The 23,230-nt window shown below is 42.6% G+C and overlaps 1 protein-coding gene across 1 annotated transcript in view; it reads left to right on the top strand.

Annotated features, from left to right (window-relative positions):
• The window catches only part of tnmd (tenomodulin), a 96,079-nt gene that overhangs the window by 45,129 nt on the left and 27,720 nt on the right, over positions 1–23,230 (top strand). The window contains exons 3-5 of the mRNA XM_084331836.1: positions 7,392–7,532; positions 11,747–11,854; positions 21,871–22,030. Coding sequence (XP_084187962.1) covers positions 7,392–7,532; positions 11,747–11,854; positions 21,871–22,030 — 409 coding nt within the window. The remainder of the gene's footprint in view (positions 1–7,391; positions 7,533–11,746; positions 11,855–21,870; positions 22,031–23,230) is intronic.

The raw sequence follows: 23,230 nt of genomic DNA, 5'->3' as shown, positions 1-23,230 counted from the left end.
TTCCGTCCCATTTGCCGTGTGCCGCCTGGTGATGCTAACTAGATCCCTGAAAGTGAGTGGCTTTGGATGAGTCATGTTAGCGTTAAGTGCTCCGCACACGGCGGGCGTTTTTTGTGAGGCGACCGATTTTTTAAGCAACGAGACAGACAGAATTATATCGCCTCCATTGTTATGAATGAGAGAGCCCACACGGCAGGAGATTTTGAAGCGACAGTCGCGCAGCTATTTCTGCCTCGATCCTATTTTTTTAGGCGACGGCAGGCGACACAGCAAGGAGTGAGGAAATAACATGACTTCTACAGTAGAAGTAGTACAGAAGTTCTACTGGTGTATCATTTGTACACCATTAATGTATCAATACATTCATTGATCAATAACCTACGTATTATTACCATTACCATTAATTATTATTAACAGGAACAATTTAAATAAATAACGTTAGTTGGAGAAGCTATAGTGGCCGCTTGTCATTAAGTAATAAATGAACAATGCGCCACGATGCACCTACTAGTGTTTTTATACTCGGGTAACAAAATAAGTTGTGGGTGTTGACAGAGTTTAATGTCCAGGTTGCAGCTGATGTAGTTTGTAAGGTTTATTGTCCAAAGAAATGATGGTTGAGAACAGAACAGCGTCTTCAGTGAAAAAACATTCTCTCTCAGCAGGTGCATAATACTTGTCCAATCGGTGGTAACGTATTGTAGCGATCAGTCATGCAGTAATGTCAGGAAGAATGAGGATAGGCTGTATTCGTATATGGTGGTTTAATTCCAGCTCAATATGGGTTTTACAGGTTTATATTCCCTCGTAATGCACAACACAGCTACCTGCTAATACGCTCGCTTCACGACAACTTAACATCCGGTCTGTCCTCTGATATCTCCCTCCGGGCGGAAACAAGTAACCACACCCCCAGCTAGACAGAGCGACAAATAATAGCTTATTATACCTGAACGGTCGGGTCTGGTGTGGGGGGCCAGGCGATTGTTGTTGAGCGACAGACGATCGCATCGCCAGGTGATGTCGGTCGCTCGCCGCGTGCGGACCACTTTAGACTCAGCTACTAGCTTTGTTGAAGCATAGTGAGAATATCTATGCTACACATAGAATATGTGTAAAAACGCGAGTAGTGGGCGCCGCCATGACAGTCAAGACTATAGTAAACAAAACACGCCCACAGCGTGTCCCTGCAGGTGAGGTGACACCGACAGGAGTCAGGAGGACTGCGCTGGATTGCTACCGCTCGCTACCAATCTACATAAAAATAACCCAGTAACGAACCATTCAGTAACGGTAACTGCGTTACTGAATTTCAAAAGTTAGAGTACTAGTTACCGCCAAAAGTAACGGCGTTACTGTTAGTCCCAACACTGGTCAGCAGGGGGCATACACCTCTGGCGTAAGTGTAAGGGTAAGTGGTATTGTTCATCTAGCAGTGCCAAATTTGTGCTTCACTTCAGCAGAGCATAGGGATCTTCAGGTTAGAGACCATTGACTGGAGGTAGGATGGAGCTGTTCCCTGGAGATTTGTGCGTCAATGGAAAGCCAGTGCAGCTCTTTGAGAAGTGGGGTGATGTGGGCTGACTTTGGTAGGTTGGAGATCAGGCGAGCCACTGCATTCTGTATGAGCACCTACTATGCTAATTCTACTATGCACTCAAGACTGTAGCACTCAAGTTCGACACTGTTTGACGAACAATCTTACTTACACTTAGCTGCCAGAGTTGTACCCATCCTGCTGACTTGTTGTATAGAACTTGTAAGTCGCTTTGGATAAAAGCATCAGCTAAATCACTAAATGTAAATGAAAAAATTTAAAAGAGTTGAAGCGCCTTGGTGGCATAAACTGGTAAACCAACAAGCAGAGCATTGCAATAGTCAAGGCGTGACATGACTGTTAATTGCAGGAGGAGTTGGGTGGCTTCTTTTGTCAGGAAGGGGCAGATTATTCCCACGATTCTTGGGAAGAATCATCCGGTTCTGGTTTGTTAGATTCCGATCAATCAGCCAGTATCACCTCTTCATCCGTTGACTCTGCGTTGTGTTTTATCTCTCCGATGTCTCCTCATACTGGCTGTACAATCTTTGTCATTCCCCTTTAATGCAATCCGTAATCATAACAATTCACCACCTTCGTAAGAATTCGACACTTGACAGCGTAATACCTTTCTTGGAAAACGTTGTTTATTCCATAAACAAAGCCTCGTAATCAGATGGAAATCAATTCTGTATTGTCCTTGAAAAGTCTTTGGAAGAAAACTAAATTCATTATTCTAATGATCTCTCCTTTCACCCCGCTCGGTGGTCGTCGCGGCCTAGCTGTTAACCAAAAGCCTTCATGGTTGTCGTGCCACATCGGTCCCCCCCCCCCCCCCCCCCCCCCCCCCCTTGCCGTTTCCAAGTCTCTGATCAACGTCTGCTCGCGTCAGCTTTGTGTCTAGATCTAACCCATACGGGGAAAACACTCACATTATAATAATCATCATCATCATTCATCAATGACAGGCCCCGCCCCTCTTCTGGTTGTCATGTGACGCGCTGTCATGGCAACTGCTTTCAACCTTTAACACACATTAAACTGCCGTTTCTAATGATGTTAACCTCTCCCCATCGCTCTGACCCAAACCTCCTGCTGCTGTTCTTATCAGTTGTTTATGTGCTGATGGAATGCAGACACCCTGCTCGCTGCTACAACACTGACTGTTGCTTGCCTCCATGCACATCTACCGTTCTGACCTGGCCCCTTTAGATGCTGTCATCTCCACCAATATATACATTACATACATCGAAAAACCTCGATTTCCTTCAGGTTGTTGAAGTCTAGCCAGTTGTCAAGGACCACACCTAGTTCTTGGCAGTGAGGGACAGAGCCATGGCCAGCATCTCCATGGTGGCCAGTCAGTGGAAACACTGGCAAGTGAAGCAGCTCCATTTTTCTCAGGTTCAGGTTGTATATTTCTTCTGTAATTGCACCCGTCTTGAGCCATGGTCTGGATGAGGTGAGGAACAGTTGGCAAGCTTCTTGGCGAGGGGACAGAGCTTGTCGAAGGAGGTTGAGAGGGCTGAAAAGAGGGTGAAAGTTGCCATATCTGAAGGGTGAGCAGATAAAAGTAGAGCTGTCATGATGTCAGAGGAGAGAGTAGAGGGGACAGGGAGCGTAGATTACGTGAGACAGTGTGAGTTAGAGTGAATGGTTTGGGGTTTAGCATAAGAGTTAGTGAAAGAGATGGTATGATACTGTACATGGGACAGTTACCGTGGTGTTAGGAGATTATGAGGTCCAGGGAGTTGCCGGCCTTGTGGATGGGAGGCATGACGGTGGGAGTCAGGTTGAACGACCCTAGGAGAGAGACCAATGTGAAAGGGTCAGGTAGGTTAAAGTTTTCAATTAGCACCAAGGGGTGCCATCTTCTGTGAATTTCTTTTTTTGACTTTTCACCCTGTTCAATTGCAAATGAGGATCTCAGCAAGAGCAATTCACACCTCTGGCCCTGCCTTCTCAGGACATAATATACTGTACGCAGGCGCGGCTGGTATAAATGGGCTAACAGGGCTAAGCTCTCCCTATCTTTTACAATAAAGGTGAGAATTTTATTAGAACAGATGTATTAGAACAGAAACAGCACCAAATAGTCACATGAAAAATAGTCATGTGAAAAACACATCATATTATCTGATCAACATTTTTTACAACCCAAACACAGTAGCATCAGCTTCCATTCATCTTGTAGCGTTGTAGTGACATGCCCCCTTGCTGATAATTTAGGCTAAATTCATTCAGCCCTCGAGCTACTGAAACAAGGCTGCCGTTAAGTAGCCAGCTTGCCATGGGACCTGGGCATCAGATAGGGGAGCATTGACCCAAAAAAGGTTCAGAACCACTGCTCTAGTGGCTAAGGTTTAGCTGCTAAACTGAATTGAGAAGAGTTTTTAAGCCTCTCTGTTTGTAAAATGTGTCTCATTTGAACAGAGTATGCAGGACATTTGAAGTACATTTTTAGTTTTTTTTGCTTTTGACTGGCAGCAGCAGGATGTCTGCTAATGTGGATTATGCTCCTTCAACATGGAATTTAAATGCTAAAGGAATGGCTAATGAGTCTGCTAAATCTATAAAAAACCATTTTCCTGGCCATGTGTCTGCAAATACTGGATCATTCAAACTATTCTAATGAGCCTGCTGTTTTCTGTTGCTATGTATGTGTGTGAGAGTAATTGACAGCTTGACAATGTGCCGACTTCTCTATTACTTGCCAATTTATTGATAAAAATGTTTAATGAAACCCTGTAAGTGCGCCTGTTGCTGGGGTGCTGACTTCTCTATTGCTCAACCTAAAAGTTATTGATTACTTTAAAAGGATATTTCACTTCAGTAGAACTTAAGTAGAAACAAGTTTCAGCAGTCTTACATCTATCTAAAGTCATCTATGAGTAAGCTAGCGACCACGCTGTCCCTGTCGTCTGCTGTCATCACCATTCCTCCCAGGAGTCAGGCCCCTCGATCACTTCCATTAATTTTGAGGACCATGTCTAAATATCATACTTCTGAAGTATAAACAAACTACTGATATGCAGATTTCAATCAAATAGACAAGTCTGAGTCAAAGTTACGTGTTTGTTTTGGCATTTAATGTGTCTTTACAGATGTATTACCTTTGGAAAATAAAAGCAGATCTGGTCAATTTGTTGTAAGTTTGAGTATGCTGTGTATCTTTGTAGTAGGGTGTTTACCATGGATACCTGCTGCAATTGCTGGAAGAAAGATTCTAAACATTCTGTGAAAAGTTGACAATTGGTCAAATTACACCTCAAATGAGAAATTGTTCCTTTACTGATAATTTGAAAACGGCAACATAGGCTAAAGAAAAACAAGTACCTTTGACACAGAAACATATATTACATTGATTAATATTGCTGTGTAGTTTATTTATACTTCAGAAGTATGATATTTAGACTAGGTCCCCTAGAGCCTGACACCTGGGATGAATGGTGGTGCTGACAGCGGACGACAGAGACCCCAGTGGTCACTAGCTTACCTCTAGATGACCTTAGATGGGGCATGGGGGTAAGACTAATGCATTTTACCAAGTTCTACTAAAGTGAAATATCCCTTTAAGCAATTCACAAGTGTCTGTTGGTATGCTTTTGAGCATATAGGTTATATAAAATGATAAACGCTCATATCCTGAGCCATTATGTACTGCATTCGATTGATAGGCTGTGACAAACTCATCTAGGCAGTGGATTCGAGCCAACTTGCTTCCGATCCGACCCTTGTTGCATACACAGCCCCACCTGCAGTCGAATGACCCACCAGCCCCCGACTACACATGTGAATGGAAAATGCATGTTTATCCCAGAAATATGGCTGATAATCAGTGAAGTCTGCAGGCATTCAAGGGCCTGAAAATTGTTCTTTTCATGCAGTATGCTGAAATGTCATTCACCATCAGTCCCCACGATCTATTACTTAATTCTACCTTTATGCTAACATGAAACAAGAAAATGCTCAAATGGCACACCAGCTATTGTTGTCATTTTCAAGTGTAGAGTTTCAGACTCTTCAATAGCCTTAAATGTTCCCATAGTTGCTCAGTTGACATTTGCAAATTGGGTAATTATAAGACGTCTTATAATTTCAGTTTCCAGTTTATTTTGGGGCTAAGGCTGTTGTGACCTGTGTTAATGGATTTATATTCTAGTACCTTTTATTTATTTATTTAATTAAGAATTATATATGATCCTCGCTGTTGTGCTCTCTAATCAAACATGTTTAACAGCCACGTGTGCCGCATGGTATTTAAATGTCATGGATAAGGTTAATAAGTGGACTAACAACACATATTGGACTGAAAAGTTAAAGCTCATTTTGCGTTGGATCCTTGAGAGGAAAACCCCTCAAAATGCTTTTGATTGGGGATATAAATCCTTGTAGACTCCAGTTTGAGTGTGTCCATTAGACAGCCCTCTGATTCACCAATTGAGACACGTGCAGACTAACACAACAACACATTCCTCTTCATAACAGAACCCTCACATAAATAATATTACTTTCAGGTTTTTTTTTCAGTTTATTTATTTATTTGCAGAGACAATGCACATTAATGAAAATTTCTGTAAATGTGCCAGATTTAAAAGCCGGCTAATTTTCAACCGTAGTCCCTGGGCAGCATGTTCCTGGAAACCGGTAAAGTGATTAATATTAATATTCATATTTTCAGCTGGTGGGTATGAATCATTTTTGTAGACAGGGAATTTTAAGATCCATCCATGTGTCTCCAAGAGCAGTACATAACAAGCAGTTGTGATAAACAGTGAGGGAACCGTAAGGGGAGAAATCCATTAATAACAGGAGATTCAGAAAGGCATTTATTCTACGTATTTCAAGGAAACTTGAGACTAGTTGATGTACTTTCTCAATTAAACTCGGAAACTTGAAAATGTAAATAACCTTTTCTGTGTACTAGTGATTGTTGTCACTGATCTTGGTTTATTAATATGGCAATTTTACAGATTGAATGCCTCAAAGCTCAATCACTGTTGCAGTATTGCTCGTTTGAAACAGACATGTTTGCAAGAGTGATATTCTCCCAAGATATGAGAAAAAATGTATTGCTTAGGAACGATCTCTTACACATCATAAGACAACCGGCTGGGTGTGCCGTGTACATGAGAAACTGAGATTGGCTTATGTTGCCTTGTCCTGTGTAATAACTGTACAGTAGTGATTGTACTAGTAATGTTTTGTATTTGTATCTGTCATGCATGCAGTGTGGAAGATAACATTTTAACTAAATCAGTCAAACAACTATTTCCCAGTTTATATGTCTGTAAAGTGCTTTGAGTTACTGTATGTAAGGCGCTATATAAAATAATATTATTATTATAACACATTTGTAGGATAGATGTTGCCGGGCAGTGTGTGTTTATTTGTGTGTATGTATTTGTGTGTAACCATCCTTTCCCCTGCAACTACTCTCCTCTAGGCCATTGCTGTAAATAAAATACATGTGTTTTTAGTAGGGATGTCCGATATTATCGGCCTACCGATATTATCGGCCGATATTGGCATAAAAATGTGATATCGGAAAATATCGGTATCGGTTTTCAAAAAAAGAAAAAAAATTACATTTATTTAACCTTTATTTACCCAGGCAAGCAAGTAAGAACAAATTATTATTTTATTTATTGTCAAAGTATGCATCGGTTGATATCGGTATCGGAAATTAAGAGTTGGACAATATCGGTATATCGGTATCGGTAAAAAAGACAATATCGAGCATCCCTAGTTTTTAGTCAACTTGCCTGGTAACATAGGGTTAGAAATGTAATTCCATTGGTGTATTGACAGTGATGTTATTCAGAGTATTCAGACGTCTGATGTGTCTGTGCAGGTGTATGACCACCAGTACAAGGCCGTGTTGGACGGCATGGAGACGGAGAGCGTCCTGGAGATCGACCCCGGCCACCGCATTGAGATCTTCAGAATGGGCAACGGAAGTGAGGAGGTACTGGAGGTCCACGACTTCAAAAATGTAAGTGAAACATACAATGATGACATATATTGCTCCTTATGTGAACAAGGACACGGGCGGGTGAGCGACTGAGCAAGGGAGTTAGTGATTCAGTATTCAGTAGGGGTGTAACGGTACACAAAAACCACGGTACGGTACGTACCTCGGTTTTGAAGTCAAGGTTCGGTACAGGTTTTCAGTACAGTGGGGGAAAGTTTGGCTTTCCATGTTCCACTCCGGGGTGATGTAGTGTGCAGTAACTAATTGTACTTATAGAGTTGTCAACGAATATTCTATATTGAAATTAATAATCATGTGAGGGCTGGGTAAGGACTGCATGCTGCCCAACGAGGGGGCGTGCAGAACATTCTACCTCACGCACCTGTGAGTGGTTGGCAATCAGCTCATCGGGAGACTACTAGTACTGCTGGTTGCCTTCCACTCATTGCCAGGTTGTTCTTTATGCTACCATCAACCGCCGCGCTCCTGGTGAGACATCGTCTTCGCTCTCTATAATCCCACGGGAGGATTTCCTATGTTCTCACTGGGAGACGTCGTGCCATCCGTTGCTACCATCTACCGCCGCGTCTCTGGGGTGAGACGTCGTGCCAGCTACTACCCTACTCCCTCTTCATGGACCTCGTTCCTGGGGTGAGGCCTCATCATCGCTCTCTATAGTTCCATGGGAGGATGCCCGTGTTCTCACTCCTTTCCCCTTGGACCCCCTGTTTGCTGCGTTGCCCGTCGGCAGCGTTCTGGTCGGGAGGATGCCCGTGTTCTCACTCTGTTCCCCTTGGACCCCCTGTTTGCTGCGTTGCCCGTCGGCAGCATTCTGGACGAGTCTGTACGAGACCAGACTCCGAACTTTCGTTTCATTCATGGACTCAAGAAGATATTCCTGTGTACTTTTTGTTCGCCCTTTAAAGGGACAACGCTGCATTTTTGTTGTTTCATGGACTCTTTTGCCCTTGTTTTTGGCTAAACTCTGAATACCTGTCTGTGTCGTGCTATTGGGGTCGCTTTACAAACCATAACAAATAAACTTGTAAAAAAATAAAGTATAATAATAATAATTATATTAGATTGTGAAAAAAACAGCCCCCGGTGGGTGGTCGTCGTTAGTGGTTAACATACCGTTGTATTAGTTCGGTACACTACACAGCCGTTCGGTACGGTACGTTACACACTGAAACAGTGCGGTTCGGTACGGAGTGTGTACCTTTTACACCCCTAGTATTCAGTGGAGTAAACTTGGAGAATGAGTGAGTTTACATGCTCACAGTGTTTGGGATTCTCGTTATTATCCCAGCCTAGGCAAGGATAGCAGGTCCCTGTGTACATGAGTAAACAGAATATTGTAAATATTACACTGAAAAGTGAAATCATAAATATAAATCCAACAGCAAACAGGGTAAGGTGTTTACATACTTCACTATCCCAGCCTGCACACACTACTATGATATTGAGGTTTCTCAGAGCCACATCCCAGATATAGTAATGGGGATATGGCATTTATACAGATAGAGCACAGTAGGAAGACGGTGGGTAGGTAGTTACAGGGTTACGCGCACAATAACAACCCTCAACCAGTAGGGGGCGCTCGGGTGACACCAGGTTACACCCACATCGATTTGACTTTTCTTCTCTCCCGACTAGATTTAGCTAGTTTTATTTATTTATTTAATTATCAACAAGAAGAGGACTTGCACTCTCAATATCTATGCATTAACAGCAGATACTGTTAAACACTTCCAGTGTTTAACAGTATGCACCGCCTTTGCATAATTTACTTATCTCAAACCCCACCCTCTTTTCATGATCCTCCAATCAAAACTGTTGCTTTCCTCGGAGCGAGATAGGTCAATATACTGTGTGCTTTGTATTGGATGCATACTAGTAGCCTCACTAGTAGTGGCCATCTCTAAACTTGTAGATTAGTCAGAAACAATAATGTGTATATATGTGCCCTCTCCTGTAGATACTGCATGTAATATGTCTGCAGGAATATGATGCCAAAAAATGACAATAAAGAAATAATAATAATATGATTTAATAAATACAAAATGTAAAAAAATAAAAAAGGGGCTTAAACAAATATCTGTTATTATATATTAAAAACAATATTTGATCATTATTGAAAATGTGTATGATCATCCACTTTGTCTAGAGTAAAGGTGATACGCTACTGTAGTTGTGTGAAGTTACGTAGCTGTGACTATACGTTCATGGGCATTGTGCTTGTATGGACATTGAATGCTGGCTAGCACCATTGCTGGAATAACAAGACCTCCAAATCGAGTCATTCTACACTATCTTATGTTATCATATGTTATCTTATGTTATCCTATGTTATCTGTTTGATCTGATCTTATGTTATATGATATAATCTTATGCTATGTTATCTTATCTTATCGTATCTTATACAACTGTTGTAGTGCACAGCCATATGTAATAGTGAGCTAAATATTATGGGATTGAGTTATTCAAAGCGCCAAGCGCTCAAAGTTGTGAGCGGGTATTTTAACACTGTCCATTTCCCCCCATATCTTATCCCTGTAATGATGTGTCTTTTTACATTTTCCGGTCGACTGGCCTCAGTAATCATTGAATCTCATCACAAGATTGTCTTTCCCTCTTCTGCTGCAAGCTCGGACCTAAATTAAAAAGTGACTCGTCACAATAACTCCAGGCATAAACATTGAGTTTGGGCCTATTATTGCCCTGTTATTTTCCCCATACACAAATGAAATTACAGGCGGCGGATTTATGACAGGCGTCGCTTTGTATCACGTCATGTGTGCCTGGTGTCGGGCTCTTGGAGTGACAGCGGAGGAACGGCTCCCGCATCCCGCATGGTCACAATTACTGATTCAGACCTAGTCGCAGTCGCCGCGTCAGTGTAATTACATTTGAATTGATTCAAGTACGTTTCCAGCGCTCCTACGCATGGTGATCCAGTTCTAAAGTGACCGTGGCAGACTTGGGTTCTGTTGTCTAATTGTTATACCGTCTGCGAGGAAGGAGCAGCTCTACCTCTGCAAAGGACACATTGGAAACGGTTATGATCGAAGTCTCTCACACTTATTCCAGCCGAACATTCTCAGATTAATGTAGAATGGTAGAGAGAGAGAGAGAGAGAGAGAGAGAGAGAGAGAGAGAGAGAGAGAGAGAGAGAGAGAGAGAGAGAGAGAGAGAGAGAGAGAGAGAGAGAGAGAGAGAGAGAGAGAGAGAGAGAGAGAGAGAGAGAGAGACAGAGAGAGACAGAGAGAGAGAGACAGAAAGAGAGATATCTTTCAGATGTGTAGAAATAGGCTCTTTCTCTCTGTGTCAGACTGAAGAGGCCCTGGAGTCTGTATTGTGGAGGATCATCAGTGAAGCTGAAGAGAGAGGCTCCTCACTTGACTGCATAGATTAAGACTCGACAATGTCGCTCTGCTCTCCTGTGAGAAATATGACTCAATGAAGTATTGTTACACCGTGGTTGAGCGGCTGTAGGCCTACACGCCACCGGAAGATAAAAAAAAAAGAGAGATCAAAACACACCTCTGCTAGCTCATTAGGCTTTAACTTACAGTATCTGGGTGGCCGGGTAGCGCAGCGGACTAAGCGTCTGTCTACCACCGCAGAGACAGTGGGATCGAATTCAGCTGCGTTGCCTCCGGCTTGGTCGGCCGTCCATACTGGCACAATTGGCAGTGTCAGTGGGTGGGAAAGCCGGTGGGGTGGGCCCTGGTCGTTGTAAACAGCGACTCCTACAGTTCGGTCGGGGCGCCTGCACAGCAAGGGAAGGATCTGGGAGAGGTAGTGTGATCCTTCCACACGTTACACTCCTGGGCTGGGTACACATGTGTCGGAAGAAGCATGTGATAGTCTCGGCCCTCCCAGACCGATGGTAGGGGGTAGAGTGCGCAACGACCAGGAAGGGGATTGGGAATTGACATAACGACTAACATTGGGATTGGAGAAAAACGGAAAAAGATAATACAAAAAAATAAAAACGTACAGTATCTGACTAAAATAAAATAAAAAGTTAAATAAAAAAAGAACTGAACGTTTTAAAACAATCGTCATGCACTTGAAGGGTCACTTCACTGAAGGGTAATGAATTATACATATATCTGAATTACTGATTATTCATTCATTTCTCTCTCTCTCTCTATCTCTCTCTCTCTCTCTCTCTCTCTCTCTCTCTCTCTCTCTCTCTCTCTCTTTTTTTTTTCTTTTCACTTTCAAAGGGAATCACTGGGATCCGGTTCGCCAAGCATCAGAGGTGCTACATCAAGACTCAAACTAGGAAGCTTCCCACGACGCTGGAGATGGAGGCTGAGGACGTCGAGTTACTGGTACTGTCTCCTCCACAGGGCCGTCTGCCTCTATACCTCAACACTTTCTCAAGGCTAGGGCTACAGAGGCTAGTCATGCATATTGTAGGGACATAACCAGGGAGCTCCACACAGCCTGTCCATCCTATCCTATCTCTCCCTGCCTCTTCCACTGGAGTATAAACTTAGGTTTGTAGCGCCTATGAAACCGTCAGAAATCCGCCCACGACTCCCATCCCACAAACGCCGTTCTGGCTCAGATCAAATGGTGTTTGCTGTCAATCTTGAACCAATATAAATTTTGAATCAACTCCTTCAAAAGCCTGAACCCAAATAGCCTAAAGGGAAAAGTGTGTGTGTGTGAGAGAGAGAGAGAGAGAGAGAGAGAGAGAGAGAGAGAGAGAGAGAGAGCGAGAGAGAGAGAGAGAGAGAGAGGTCTGAGAGAGAGAGAGACAGAGAGAGAGGTTAAAAGTGGTATTTTGTTTAGATGTTATTTTTTTCCATCCATAAATTCCAGTATAGGCTCCACACCTGAGTTCAGAGCTATTAATTGCACTTCTCTGCATCTTAGAGCTCTGTATGTGAAGTTCAGAAATGAGGATGGGAGAAATTCTAACAATCAAAATATCTCATTTTCAGCGTCACACTGCAATTCGCAGAGTGTGCTGCATGTTCAAAGACAAAATCCCTCTCTTGAACGTTTCTGCCGCTAGCATGTTCTCATTTACATTTCACGTTGGTACAGAAGAAGCAGAGAGAAGTCTGACACCAGACTCTCTACTTCCTGTTCGGAGACGGGGTAAGGCCCATTGTGAGTCTATGCCGGTTGTTTTTTTTACTTGAAGAACACATGCTATAGTATAGGGAAACAGACTGGATCTATTAGGGAAAACAGACTGGATGTAGTAGGGGAAACAGACTGGGTGTAGTAGGGGAAACAGACTGGATCTATTAGGGGAAACAGACTGGATCTAGTAGGGGAAACAGACTGGATGTAGTAGGGAAAACAGACTGGATGTAGTAGGGAAATCAGACTGGATGTAGTAGGGGAAACAGACTGGGTGTAGTAGGGGAAACAGACTGGATGTAGTAGGGGAAACAGACTGGATGTAGTAGGGGAAACAGACTGGATGTAGTAGGGGAAAGCAAATTACTTTTGAATGAATCTTTTTAATTTATCTTATTACTCAGGATTATATACCACAAAACTGAACGTTATTGGCATATAATATATATATGGAGCGCAGTTAGTTTGTCACCCCTATTGTGAAGATTTAGCAACCATCCGATCTGAAATCTGTTTCAAAATGGCGAAGCTGTCGCAAGAATAAAACATTTGCATATTCTTGGTATCTAGGGACATCTATGGACCTCAGTGAATGTATTCCCAGTGTCAGAAATATTGTGTCTATTACTAGGCTTGCTTAAATTGTGATGAAACAAAGGAGAATATGAATTATGATTTTTCTTTGCATCTTTGACAGTGAATAACACCATGCTAAAAATTACCAGACATGAAAAACTGTCACTGATCTTGTTCAGTACCTTCTTGGAATCATGTGTACAAAAAATCTAAGTAAATTAATAAAGGGAAGATGATTAAACCGAAGGTTTTGTAGATACAGACAGTACTGAATTCTCCCATCCGGACCAATGCAATTTGAAATATTATTATAGAATATAGAATAGCAGGCTTATAAATTACCTTATTATAGCCAATTTGCACATTTATGTCATACAGAAGTAATTAGCTTGAAACCCCATAGAGGCATTTGGGAAGTGTCGTTAGAAAAAATTCCAACGCTCAGCGAAAGCACTCTGTGTCCTCTTGGCCGCAAAAAAAATTCCCGACGTAATTTTTTTCCAAAATGGTCGGCTTTCGCGACCAAAACAATAGTAAAACGGAAATAAAATCTATCTAATAACTAGTGCTGTCAGGCGATTAAAAAAATTCATCTAATTAATTACAGGATTTGTAATTAATTAATCTAATTAATCGCATTTTAATCGCATAACCATTTTATGCCTGATATTCTATATTCTATAATCATATTTCAAATTGCATGTGTCCGGATGGCAGAATTCAGTACTGTATCTACAAAACCTTCTGTTTAATCATCTTCCATCTATTAATTTGCTTAGATTTTTCAGGTCTGGTCAATTTGAGCATAGTGTTATTCACAGTCAAAGATACAAACGTTTTTTATTGATATTCTCATTTGGTTCATTACAATTTACTCAAGCCTAGTAACAGACACAGTATTTCGGACACTGGGAATACATTCCCTGAGATCCATAGATGTCCCTAGAATCAGATACCAAGAACATGCAAATGGACCATATAAAAAAAAGTCTGTAATGTGTATTCTACGTTCTTATGGAATGAATGAGATAAAAAAAAAAAATATATAAAAAAAAAAAAAATTGTAATTAATTTTGAGTTAATTTTCATAACGCGATAATTTGCTGTGTAATTAATTAATCTAATTAACGCGATAAACTGACAGCCCTACTAATAACACTTTAACCTATTGGTAAACTAACGTATTGATGATAATATACATTATAACTGCTGGTGTGACATGGTTATGATGTTTATACTTGAATACGTTTGAAAAATAAAACAATACTTTTGTCAGACAGTCTGGAGAGATTAATTTATGATGTGATGTAATTTTGGGGACCGGTACCGGTCTCGTCGGGCTTAAGAGGTTAAGATAAGATAAGATATTGCTTTATTGATCTCGTTGGAGAAATTCAGGCGTCATAGCAGCATGGGGGACGGGGGAGGGGAGGTATAGGTATGGGCAGGGTAATAGTAGAAAGACATAAATATAGGCAATCAAATTAGATCTGAATATAAAAATATGATACAAAATAAACAGTGTATATAAAGATGCAGATGAGGGTCTGTATATGTTATATTATATGTTACATTAAATATAGGCAATAAAGAATTTGAATCTGAATATATACTATGAGTAAGAGTAAAAGTAAACAGTATACACAAGGTGCAAGGTTAACTGGCATCATATGTTATACATTGTAGTCTGTGCAGGTTTTGGTGGTTAATTAAGAGTCAGACACACTTAGTGGTCAGACATTCCTAATAGTTCTCAAGTTCTGCAGCCATTATTTCACCAGCTGCTGGCAGCAGTCCATGCCCACGGTTGTGGAGCCTGATGGCCGCTGGCACGAAGAACTGACGAGGTGGTTAGTGGAGTGTTGGAGGGGTATGAGTCTGTGGCTGAACGTCCTCCTCATCTTTGCTAGCTCCTCATAGAGGGGGTGGGAGCAGGGTGCGAATCATGGGGGAGCTCGGTGAGCCATGGCTCCCCTAGATCAGGGGTTCCCAAACTTTTCAGGCTGGGACCCAGAAAATAAGGCGTCAGAGAGCCGCGGCCCAATGCACATCGTCAGGCTTTTCTTTTTCTTTTTTTTTGCCAGGCGACCGATTTTTTAAGCCAAATATCACTTCAATCCTATTAAGTTAGTTCAAGTTAGTTATTCATTTATATGTGCTATTTATGAGACGGCTAACTTGTTGCAAAATAATAATGATAATAATAATAGCCTCATTAAAATACTATTGTTGCTTCGGTTGTTTTCAGCATTTTATGTGCATAATCTGTTATTTAGTTTGAAATGTTCGTTGAAATAAGTAGATTTTTCGTTTTTGTTTATTTATTATTTATTTATTTGTTAAGGAGCTGGTTAAGGTTAGAGTTTGTCTTAGAGAATAGCAATATTCTTTCGGAGTTGGTTATGGTTAAGGTTAAGGTTAGGCATTGTTTCGGAGTTGGTTAAGGTTAGAAGGGTTAAGTTTAGGCGCTGTTAAGGAGCTGGTTAAGGTTAGAGTTTGTCTTAGAGAATGGCAATAGACAGCCTATTTCCGCGCTGCAGCGCGAGGCAATAGACAGCCTATTTCCGCGCTGCAGCTCTCTCGCGCTGCCGCGGTCACATCAGAGAAACGCTAAACACAAGTTGGTTGCCGAAAATATTCACGCGTCCTGGTCATTCAGACAACATATCTACACATATCCACCAAATGTGGTTGCAATAGCATGAAGCGTTCAGGAGTGTTCACCACTCTCCTGGGCCCACAGCAATACACCGACTGAGCGGTTCTAGAGATACGCAAATTACAGACACGCACACACAAATACACACAGACACGCAGAGATTCCTTGTGGACCAATCAACCAACCTGACAGAGCGACCTATAGAGTTGCTGGTTGCAGCTAGTAATAATAATTGTATGCATGGACTTTGCCATATAGGAGTTGGTGCTGTTCATTCAGGACAATATTTAAAATGTTTGATAAAAGTTAAAAAAAATAATAATATTATGTCATATTAGCTGACATATTGAGTACAAAAACATCAAAATGGGAATGCCAAGGCGCAAACAAGCCAGCAGCAACAGTGGCCTCAGCCTGAGCTCTTTAAAGACCTCCTCTCACACTGGAGAGTGCCCGTGTTCAACGCTCCATGAGTGCATCTGGCCACAGGTCTCTCAGGTTGTGGCCAAATGAAGCACACACACACCAAGCACTAATGGTTCTGAGCTCAGCCGAGCCAAGGGCTTGGATCAAGCTGTGCCGATGTGAAAGAAATGACGGGAAAACCGCATGTGGCTGATAAAGACAAACCATGAATTGCTTGCTGTAGGAGTCTTCTCCAATTTCAATGTACCCACTATCTATGACACCTAGAGGCACTAATCCCTGAGCTGCATTCTGGTTATCCAAGTGTGAGATCGAACTCTTCTCCCTTGTATCCTGTAATATTGTCACTGGATACCACTCACTCCATTACATACTCACTATATAGGGATGACGAAAACGTGCCTGGCAACCAGACAACAGCTGCAAATAGAATAATAATAATGCAGGACCTGTAGCAGAGGTCTTTATTCGGCATGCAACGACACTCAATGTTTTAGTGGTACACACAGCGGTTAGTTTTTAGCACACACACCGGAACACACACGCATGCATTGTCTCTTTAGGATCGCAGATGCGATTTGTCTCTGCGATTAACCCAGGGTGAAACAAAGTACTGCATACACAAAGTACCATACTGTGTTTCTTGTGCTGTAGGCTATATTATTCCACATGAACACAGTGAGATCTGTGCCATAACGTAGGATGGAGCCAGATAGCAGGGCGATATGCTAGCTGTCATAGCATGTGAGAGGTCATGAATATCATGAGGAAGACTTTATTGATCTATAGCAAACATAGCTGACCTACTAAACTGTGTGTCATAGATCACTGCCTCTGCCCTCAAATTGAGCTATCTGAAACCCTGCCCTCTTTTCTTGATCCTCCAATCACAGCTGTTGCCGAGGAAAGCGACAGTTGTGATTGGAAGATCAAGGCAACAGTTGTGATTGGAAGAACAAGAGAAGAGGGCAGGGATTGAGATAGGCTCATTGTTTATTCATTAGGGTGTTGTGAATCCTATGCATAACTGAGCCTATGTAACAATAATGAAGTTACATATGCTCTTTGATAAATACACCAAGGACTCGCCCGCAACAAATTACCATCATTCACCGTTTGTCCAACACAAAAAGCTGTTTCTGTGTTCTAATGAAAGAAAATCCCTCTTTAAAAGGGCATATAAACCAGAGCACCATAATCATGCTGTCTTTGTGCTTGTCAACTGACATTTATAAATCCCTGATCCATGCTAAAACATTGACCTTTATCACTTCCCTTCGGGCATTCTCTTCAGCAAGTTATTGGTGTAGTTTCTCAACTGTGAAGTCAGAGTCATGTTGCCAGTTCCATGTCATGGCCTCCATTTACTGTTTCCTCGTAGAAGACTTCAGTGGTTAAGAGGTCCAATTAGAGAGCAGTGTTTGTGTTCCACAAGTTTTATTTTAATTACTGGCAGGAGCCAGGGAATGGTGAGCTTGCTAGCAAAATGCCAGAGCACGCTGAGATACAATAGCAGCACCCACCCACCACAGCAGTCCTCTGAGCCATCATTAAGTCCATGGTGTGATTGGGCCATGGGCTGGAAGTGTGGGAGACTTTGGCTTGACTTAACCCTTTCACTGCCACATCACCAAACGGTTAAAACTTTCACTGCCACACTACAAAAGGGTTAACCCTTTCACTACCACACTACAGAAGGTTAACCCTTTACTATGAATGAATGAATGAATGAAAACTTTATTTAACAGATTGCAGAATGGGTACAATACAGTACGGCTCAATACATACAATTGTTAAGGGGATGCAGACCTGAGAAAGACGTTTGTCTTGTTTCCATCAGGGTCCCCCATTTTCAATTCATATAGACATTTATGACATACATAACATACATGACATTTATGGCATAGGGACATATAGGTATTTAGTACTGATACATTTGTGACATAGGCGGTATTCAAATATACAGTACTGTTACCCCTAGATCCTGACAGAGTATATACATATGATGGGGAGGGGACTGTACATTAGGAGGGGGTGGGTGGGTGGGAGGGGAATATACATACGGCGGGGAGGGAATATATACATGCGGTGGGGAGGAGACTGTCTATTAGGAGGTGGTGGGGGTTTTGGGCATTTACGGTGGCCAGTTTCGAATTGCAGCCTCCCGTAGGTGCTCTTTAAGGGCGGTTTTGAATGTGGGCAGGGATTCACATTCCTTTACAGCTTTGGGTAGGGCGTTCCACATTGTTACTATCACACTACAGACGGTTAGTGAAAGGGTTAAGGCAAATTTCCACTGCACTGTATGAATGGTACAGTAAGGGTAGGCTTGCCGTACTGTACCTTGCTGTTTTACCTGTGTTGTATTTCCAGTATACACGTCCTACAGTCATGCCAGTAGGTGTAGGTAGGAGGGGCTGAGTCGAATAGAGCAAGGGGTCACTCTGCTTGCTGGCGTGCGTTTCACAATTCATGTGACTGCAACAGTACAACACAACAGAGGCTATGCTGTACTTTTCCGTGGGCATTTGGTTTTGAATTAACTGTCGCTATTTAGTCAAATGCAATGGAAGCGATAAAGTCGGAGAGGAAGAAGGAAGACGGATATATTTTGCGTGAACTGTTTAAGTGATTGGATTCTCTCATTCCCATATACGTTATGCTCATTCTCCAAGACGGATGGGATATAGTGCAATAGTGATATTTAAATGCTTGACCTGTCAACATTTCACCTGCTTAGTTCATACAATCCCCCCCCCCCCCCTGGAAGGAAAAAAATGCTTTTGTGCATAGATCACTAGATTTATCAGTTCATAATATGTCACATTTCACATTGCGGAGCTTGTCGTGCGGTGAAATACCACGAATATTCCATGGATCTGGCTAGCTCGCCGGTGCTTTCTGCTCCTGTATCTCTCTGAGTACGTCCACATACGTTAATGTGGGACGTCCTCGTGATCGATGCCCGTGTGTGGGCTCCCACAGCAAGTTTGCTGGTTGGCAGCTCATGGTGTCTCTGGCAGTGACCTGCCAGCCTCATTCTCCTGACTTTTACTCAATTACATTTCAGAGAAAAAAAACATACTTTTTACTCCTTACATTTAAAATGCAGACCTACAAAGTACAAAGTACAAATCTTGCAGGTCCAACCATTTTAATTTGTATATTTGTTTCTCTGGCCGAACTAACGTTAGCGTTATTAATCCTGCGGCCGCAATTTATTTAAAAACAGCCAATCAAATCCCCATCAATGGAAAATGAACCCGCCCATACCCATGCTGATTGGTCCTTGTGCAAGACTAGAAAGCGGGGATGTTTGATTAAACACCTGCTATCAGAAGAATAGACAGTCAAGAAAAAAGGGTTTTACTTTTACTTTTTAGTACACTCCAACATTTTGGGAAATTAGCTTATTTGCCATCTACCCTGGAGTTAGACAAGAAGATACATACCTTTTTCTTCTCTGTGCATGCATTAGGAGTAGGAAGACGTTGGGAACTAGGCTAATGGAGGAACCTACTTCCAGTGACTGACGCTAAGCTAGGCTAACGGTGCGCATCTTCCTACTCCTACTGCATGCACAGAGAAGAAACAAGGTATGTATCTTCTTGTCTAACTCCAGGGTAGATGGCAAATAAGCAAATTTCCCAAAATGTTGGAGTTTTCCTTTAAATACATTTAAAAGTAGAAACTTTTTTACATTTACTCAAGTGTGTTTTTAGCCAGATACTCTGACTTTTACTTGAGTACGATTTTGAGACGGTACCCATACTTTCACTTCCTGGGTACTTCTTACAGCCCTGATACTTAGTGACTTTCCACCACTGCTAAATCAGCCCAGGCTGGTGCTCCTCCACACCGTTCCATTGGAAGTTGAAAAAGGTAAACAAAGTATGAGCGCGGATTTCATGGCGTGGCAAGGTAGCGGAAAACCCCCATTACCTTATAACACAAACACTGTCAAACCCAATTGTCTTTCATCTGGTTGAGCTCCACAAGCTCCTTCCTCTCTGGCGCTGCTCACTGCCATGTCACTTCACAACAAACATGGCATTGGCGTGGAAAAGAGAGACACTGGTGAGAGAGGCAGGAAGGAGCCGGTAATATAAATGTTACCCACTTCCCCCATAGCCCCCGGATTTCACATCAACTAATGTGCAATTAAGCTTTAGACCGGGTGAGAAGCACTCTGTAAAAACATTTGTCAAGTGAACTGTGTTTCTCTCTCTCTCTCTCTCTCTCTCTCTCTCTCTCTCTCTCTCTCTCTCTCTCTCTCTCTCTCTCTCTCTCTCTCTCTCTCTCTCGCTAATTAACAAGGTAATAGGAAGAGGGTTTTGTTTGCCTATGTGTTTACATATGCATAAAGAAAATAAATATCTACGCCGTTGTTATGAAAGCATTACCACAGCCCCTTCATATATCTCTATTAGACAACAGTGGCACGCATTCCCTATCATTAAGCAATAATAGTTTGCTATACAGCTCATGAACTACAATATCAACAAATTAAGGCGATTGATAGTGCTGGATGCCAACTAACGCAGTGCTAGTGGGGGAGGAGGGAGTGGTTGGGCGGGGGGGGCACAGCATTATTGTGTCTGTCACATTACAGTAAATTATATTACCACCGCTCCCGACATAATAAAAAACACTTCTGGAGTCATTTAAAAGTCAAATGGTATATCTGTCAGTGAATTTCAATGATGGGAGGAAGAGGACTAGTGGCGTGGAGGCCCGAGAGGAAGGTGAAGAGGAATGAGTCTGAGAAATAGACGGGAAGAGTCAGGAGGGTGGAGGGAGAGGGATGATGGATGAAAAGGATTGGGGGGCAAGAGCTGTGCGGTGGCTCAGGGGGAGACGGGTGTAAATGCAGAGCATGAGATTCTGGGCTTTGTGTCTGTGGGTGTAGACATGTGTGTATAGGCTCAGGCAGATGTGTGTGTGTGTGTGTATCTGTGTATCTGTGTATCTGTGTGTGTGTGTGTGTGTGTGTGTGTGTGTGTGTGTGTGTGTGTGTGTGTGTGTGTGTGTGTGTGTGTGTGTGTGTGTGTGTGTGTGTGTGTGTGTGTGTGTGTGTGTGTGTGTGTGTGTGTGTGTGTACGTGTGTGTGTGTGTGTGTGTGTGTACGTGTGTGTGTACGTGTGTGTGTGTGTACATGTGTGTGTGTGTATGTGTGTAAGCTCTGACAGCTGTGTGTGTGGGCTCTGACAGCTGTGTGTGTGTGTGTGTATGTGTGTGTGTGTGTGTGTGTGTGTGTGTGTGTGTGTGTGTGTGTGTGTGTGTGTGTGTGTGTGTGTGTGTGTGTGTGTGTGTGTGTGTGTGTGTGTGTGTATTTGTGTGTGTGTTTGGAATTAATCAGGCATGTAGTGTAGGCGCCAGACAGGTGTGTGTGTGTGTGTGTGTGTGTGTGTGTGTGTGTGTGTGTGTGTGTGTGTGTGTGTGTGTGTGTGTGTGTGTGTGTGTGTGTGTGTGTGTGTGTGTGTGTGTGTGTGTGTGTGTGTGTGTGCGTGCGTGCGTGCATATGAGGGACTGTCCTGTCTATTTGTCGTTATCTGTGTTAATGTGCACTGTGTGTGTTTTCCCTGGCAGGAGGGTGAGACAGAGGGCCTGGAGGTGAAGGTGGAGGACTCCCAGATGTGGGTGCCTGCCGATGAACCCATCGCTAATCGGGCCTTCCTCCAGAACTCCAAGATTTGGGAGATCTGCCAGGAATTGCCAATCCACTGGATCTATCCCTCCCCAATGCCAGGTAAATGGACTGCATTGATATATCGCTTTTATCCCAAGCTCTTTACAACTTATGCCTCGCATTCACCCATTCATTCACACAGTTACACACAAATAGCGGAGGCAACCATGCAAGGTGACAACCTGCTCATCGGGAGGTTCTGAGGGTTAAGCGTCTTGCTCAAGGGAACCTTCAGATGACCAGGTGACCACTGTCGCGCCCCCCCCCCCCCCCCCAGGTATAGTACATACCTGTACAAATGTACATACTTATTTAGCAGAAATGGAAACATCAACACAATTAAATTAACATAAATACATACATGTTGTGTACTATCTATCAGTTAAATTGCATATTTACTGAGGTTTTATTCACCTCTGCACTACCACCACAGTTCTGGTTAGGATATAAAGTTAGGTTTTAATAAAGGTTAGGTTAACGGTTATGTTTAGTCTAAGATAACAGTGTGGTTAAGGTTATGGTTTGGTTGAGGTTGACAAAAAAGTGTCAAGCACCATTTATTATCTATATACCCTGATTGTGGGACAGGAATATTGTTCTATTTGGTTTATTCATGGTGACAGGGATACTCAAGCACAGGGTATCTAATGTGCATGTAAACAGCTTAAATCCAATAAGAACGTAACCGGAATACAGCCAACAGACTGGTAATGCGAGGCGGTCCTGCATGTAGGCACATTTCAACAGTCCATGCCATGGATGGATGCATTCATCGTCAACCAATAGCATGGCCTCGTTTCTCATCTTGTGTTGAAGTACTAAACTGAACAGTTGTTAAATAGCAGCATGTAACATGATGACTGCAATTGAGCTAATTAGCCAGCAGGTGCCAAGCTAGTTCACCGTACGTCCTCTTGCCCTCATGCCAGTCAAATAAACCAACGTGGTGTTCACTGAGCATGCTCAAGGGTGGTTTCCCAGAACACTGCACAATGCAAGTACATGGCCGCACAGCTCTGCTCAGGCCCTGCCAGAATGAAATAGGCAGCACCAGGGACAGGGGCAAATTCTCAAAGAATGGATTGCGGCCGCCAATAGCACCCTTAACTGTGTGTGATTTGCGCCCGCTATGTGGTCCGGCTTAAGGACCTATTCACTAAAGATATTGCACGAATAATATACTAGCGCAAACACGCCCATACGTCTGGGAGTTAGTTTGAGCAGACCTGTCCATGGTGCTGAATCTTTAGGCCGAAGTTA

This window comes from Notolepis coatsorum (assembly GCF_963971535.1).
Source record: "Notolepis coatsorum genome assembly, chromosome: 16".
NCBI classification, from domain to species: domain Eukaryota; kingdom Metazoa; phylum Chordata; class Actinopteri; order Aulopiformes; family Paralepididae; genus Notolepis; species Notolepis coatsorum.
The sequence above is the reverse complement of the archived record's forward strand: the minus strand, read 5'-3'. Positions and strand labels throughout refer to the sequence as shown.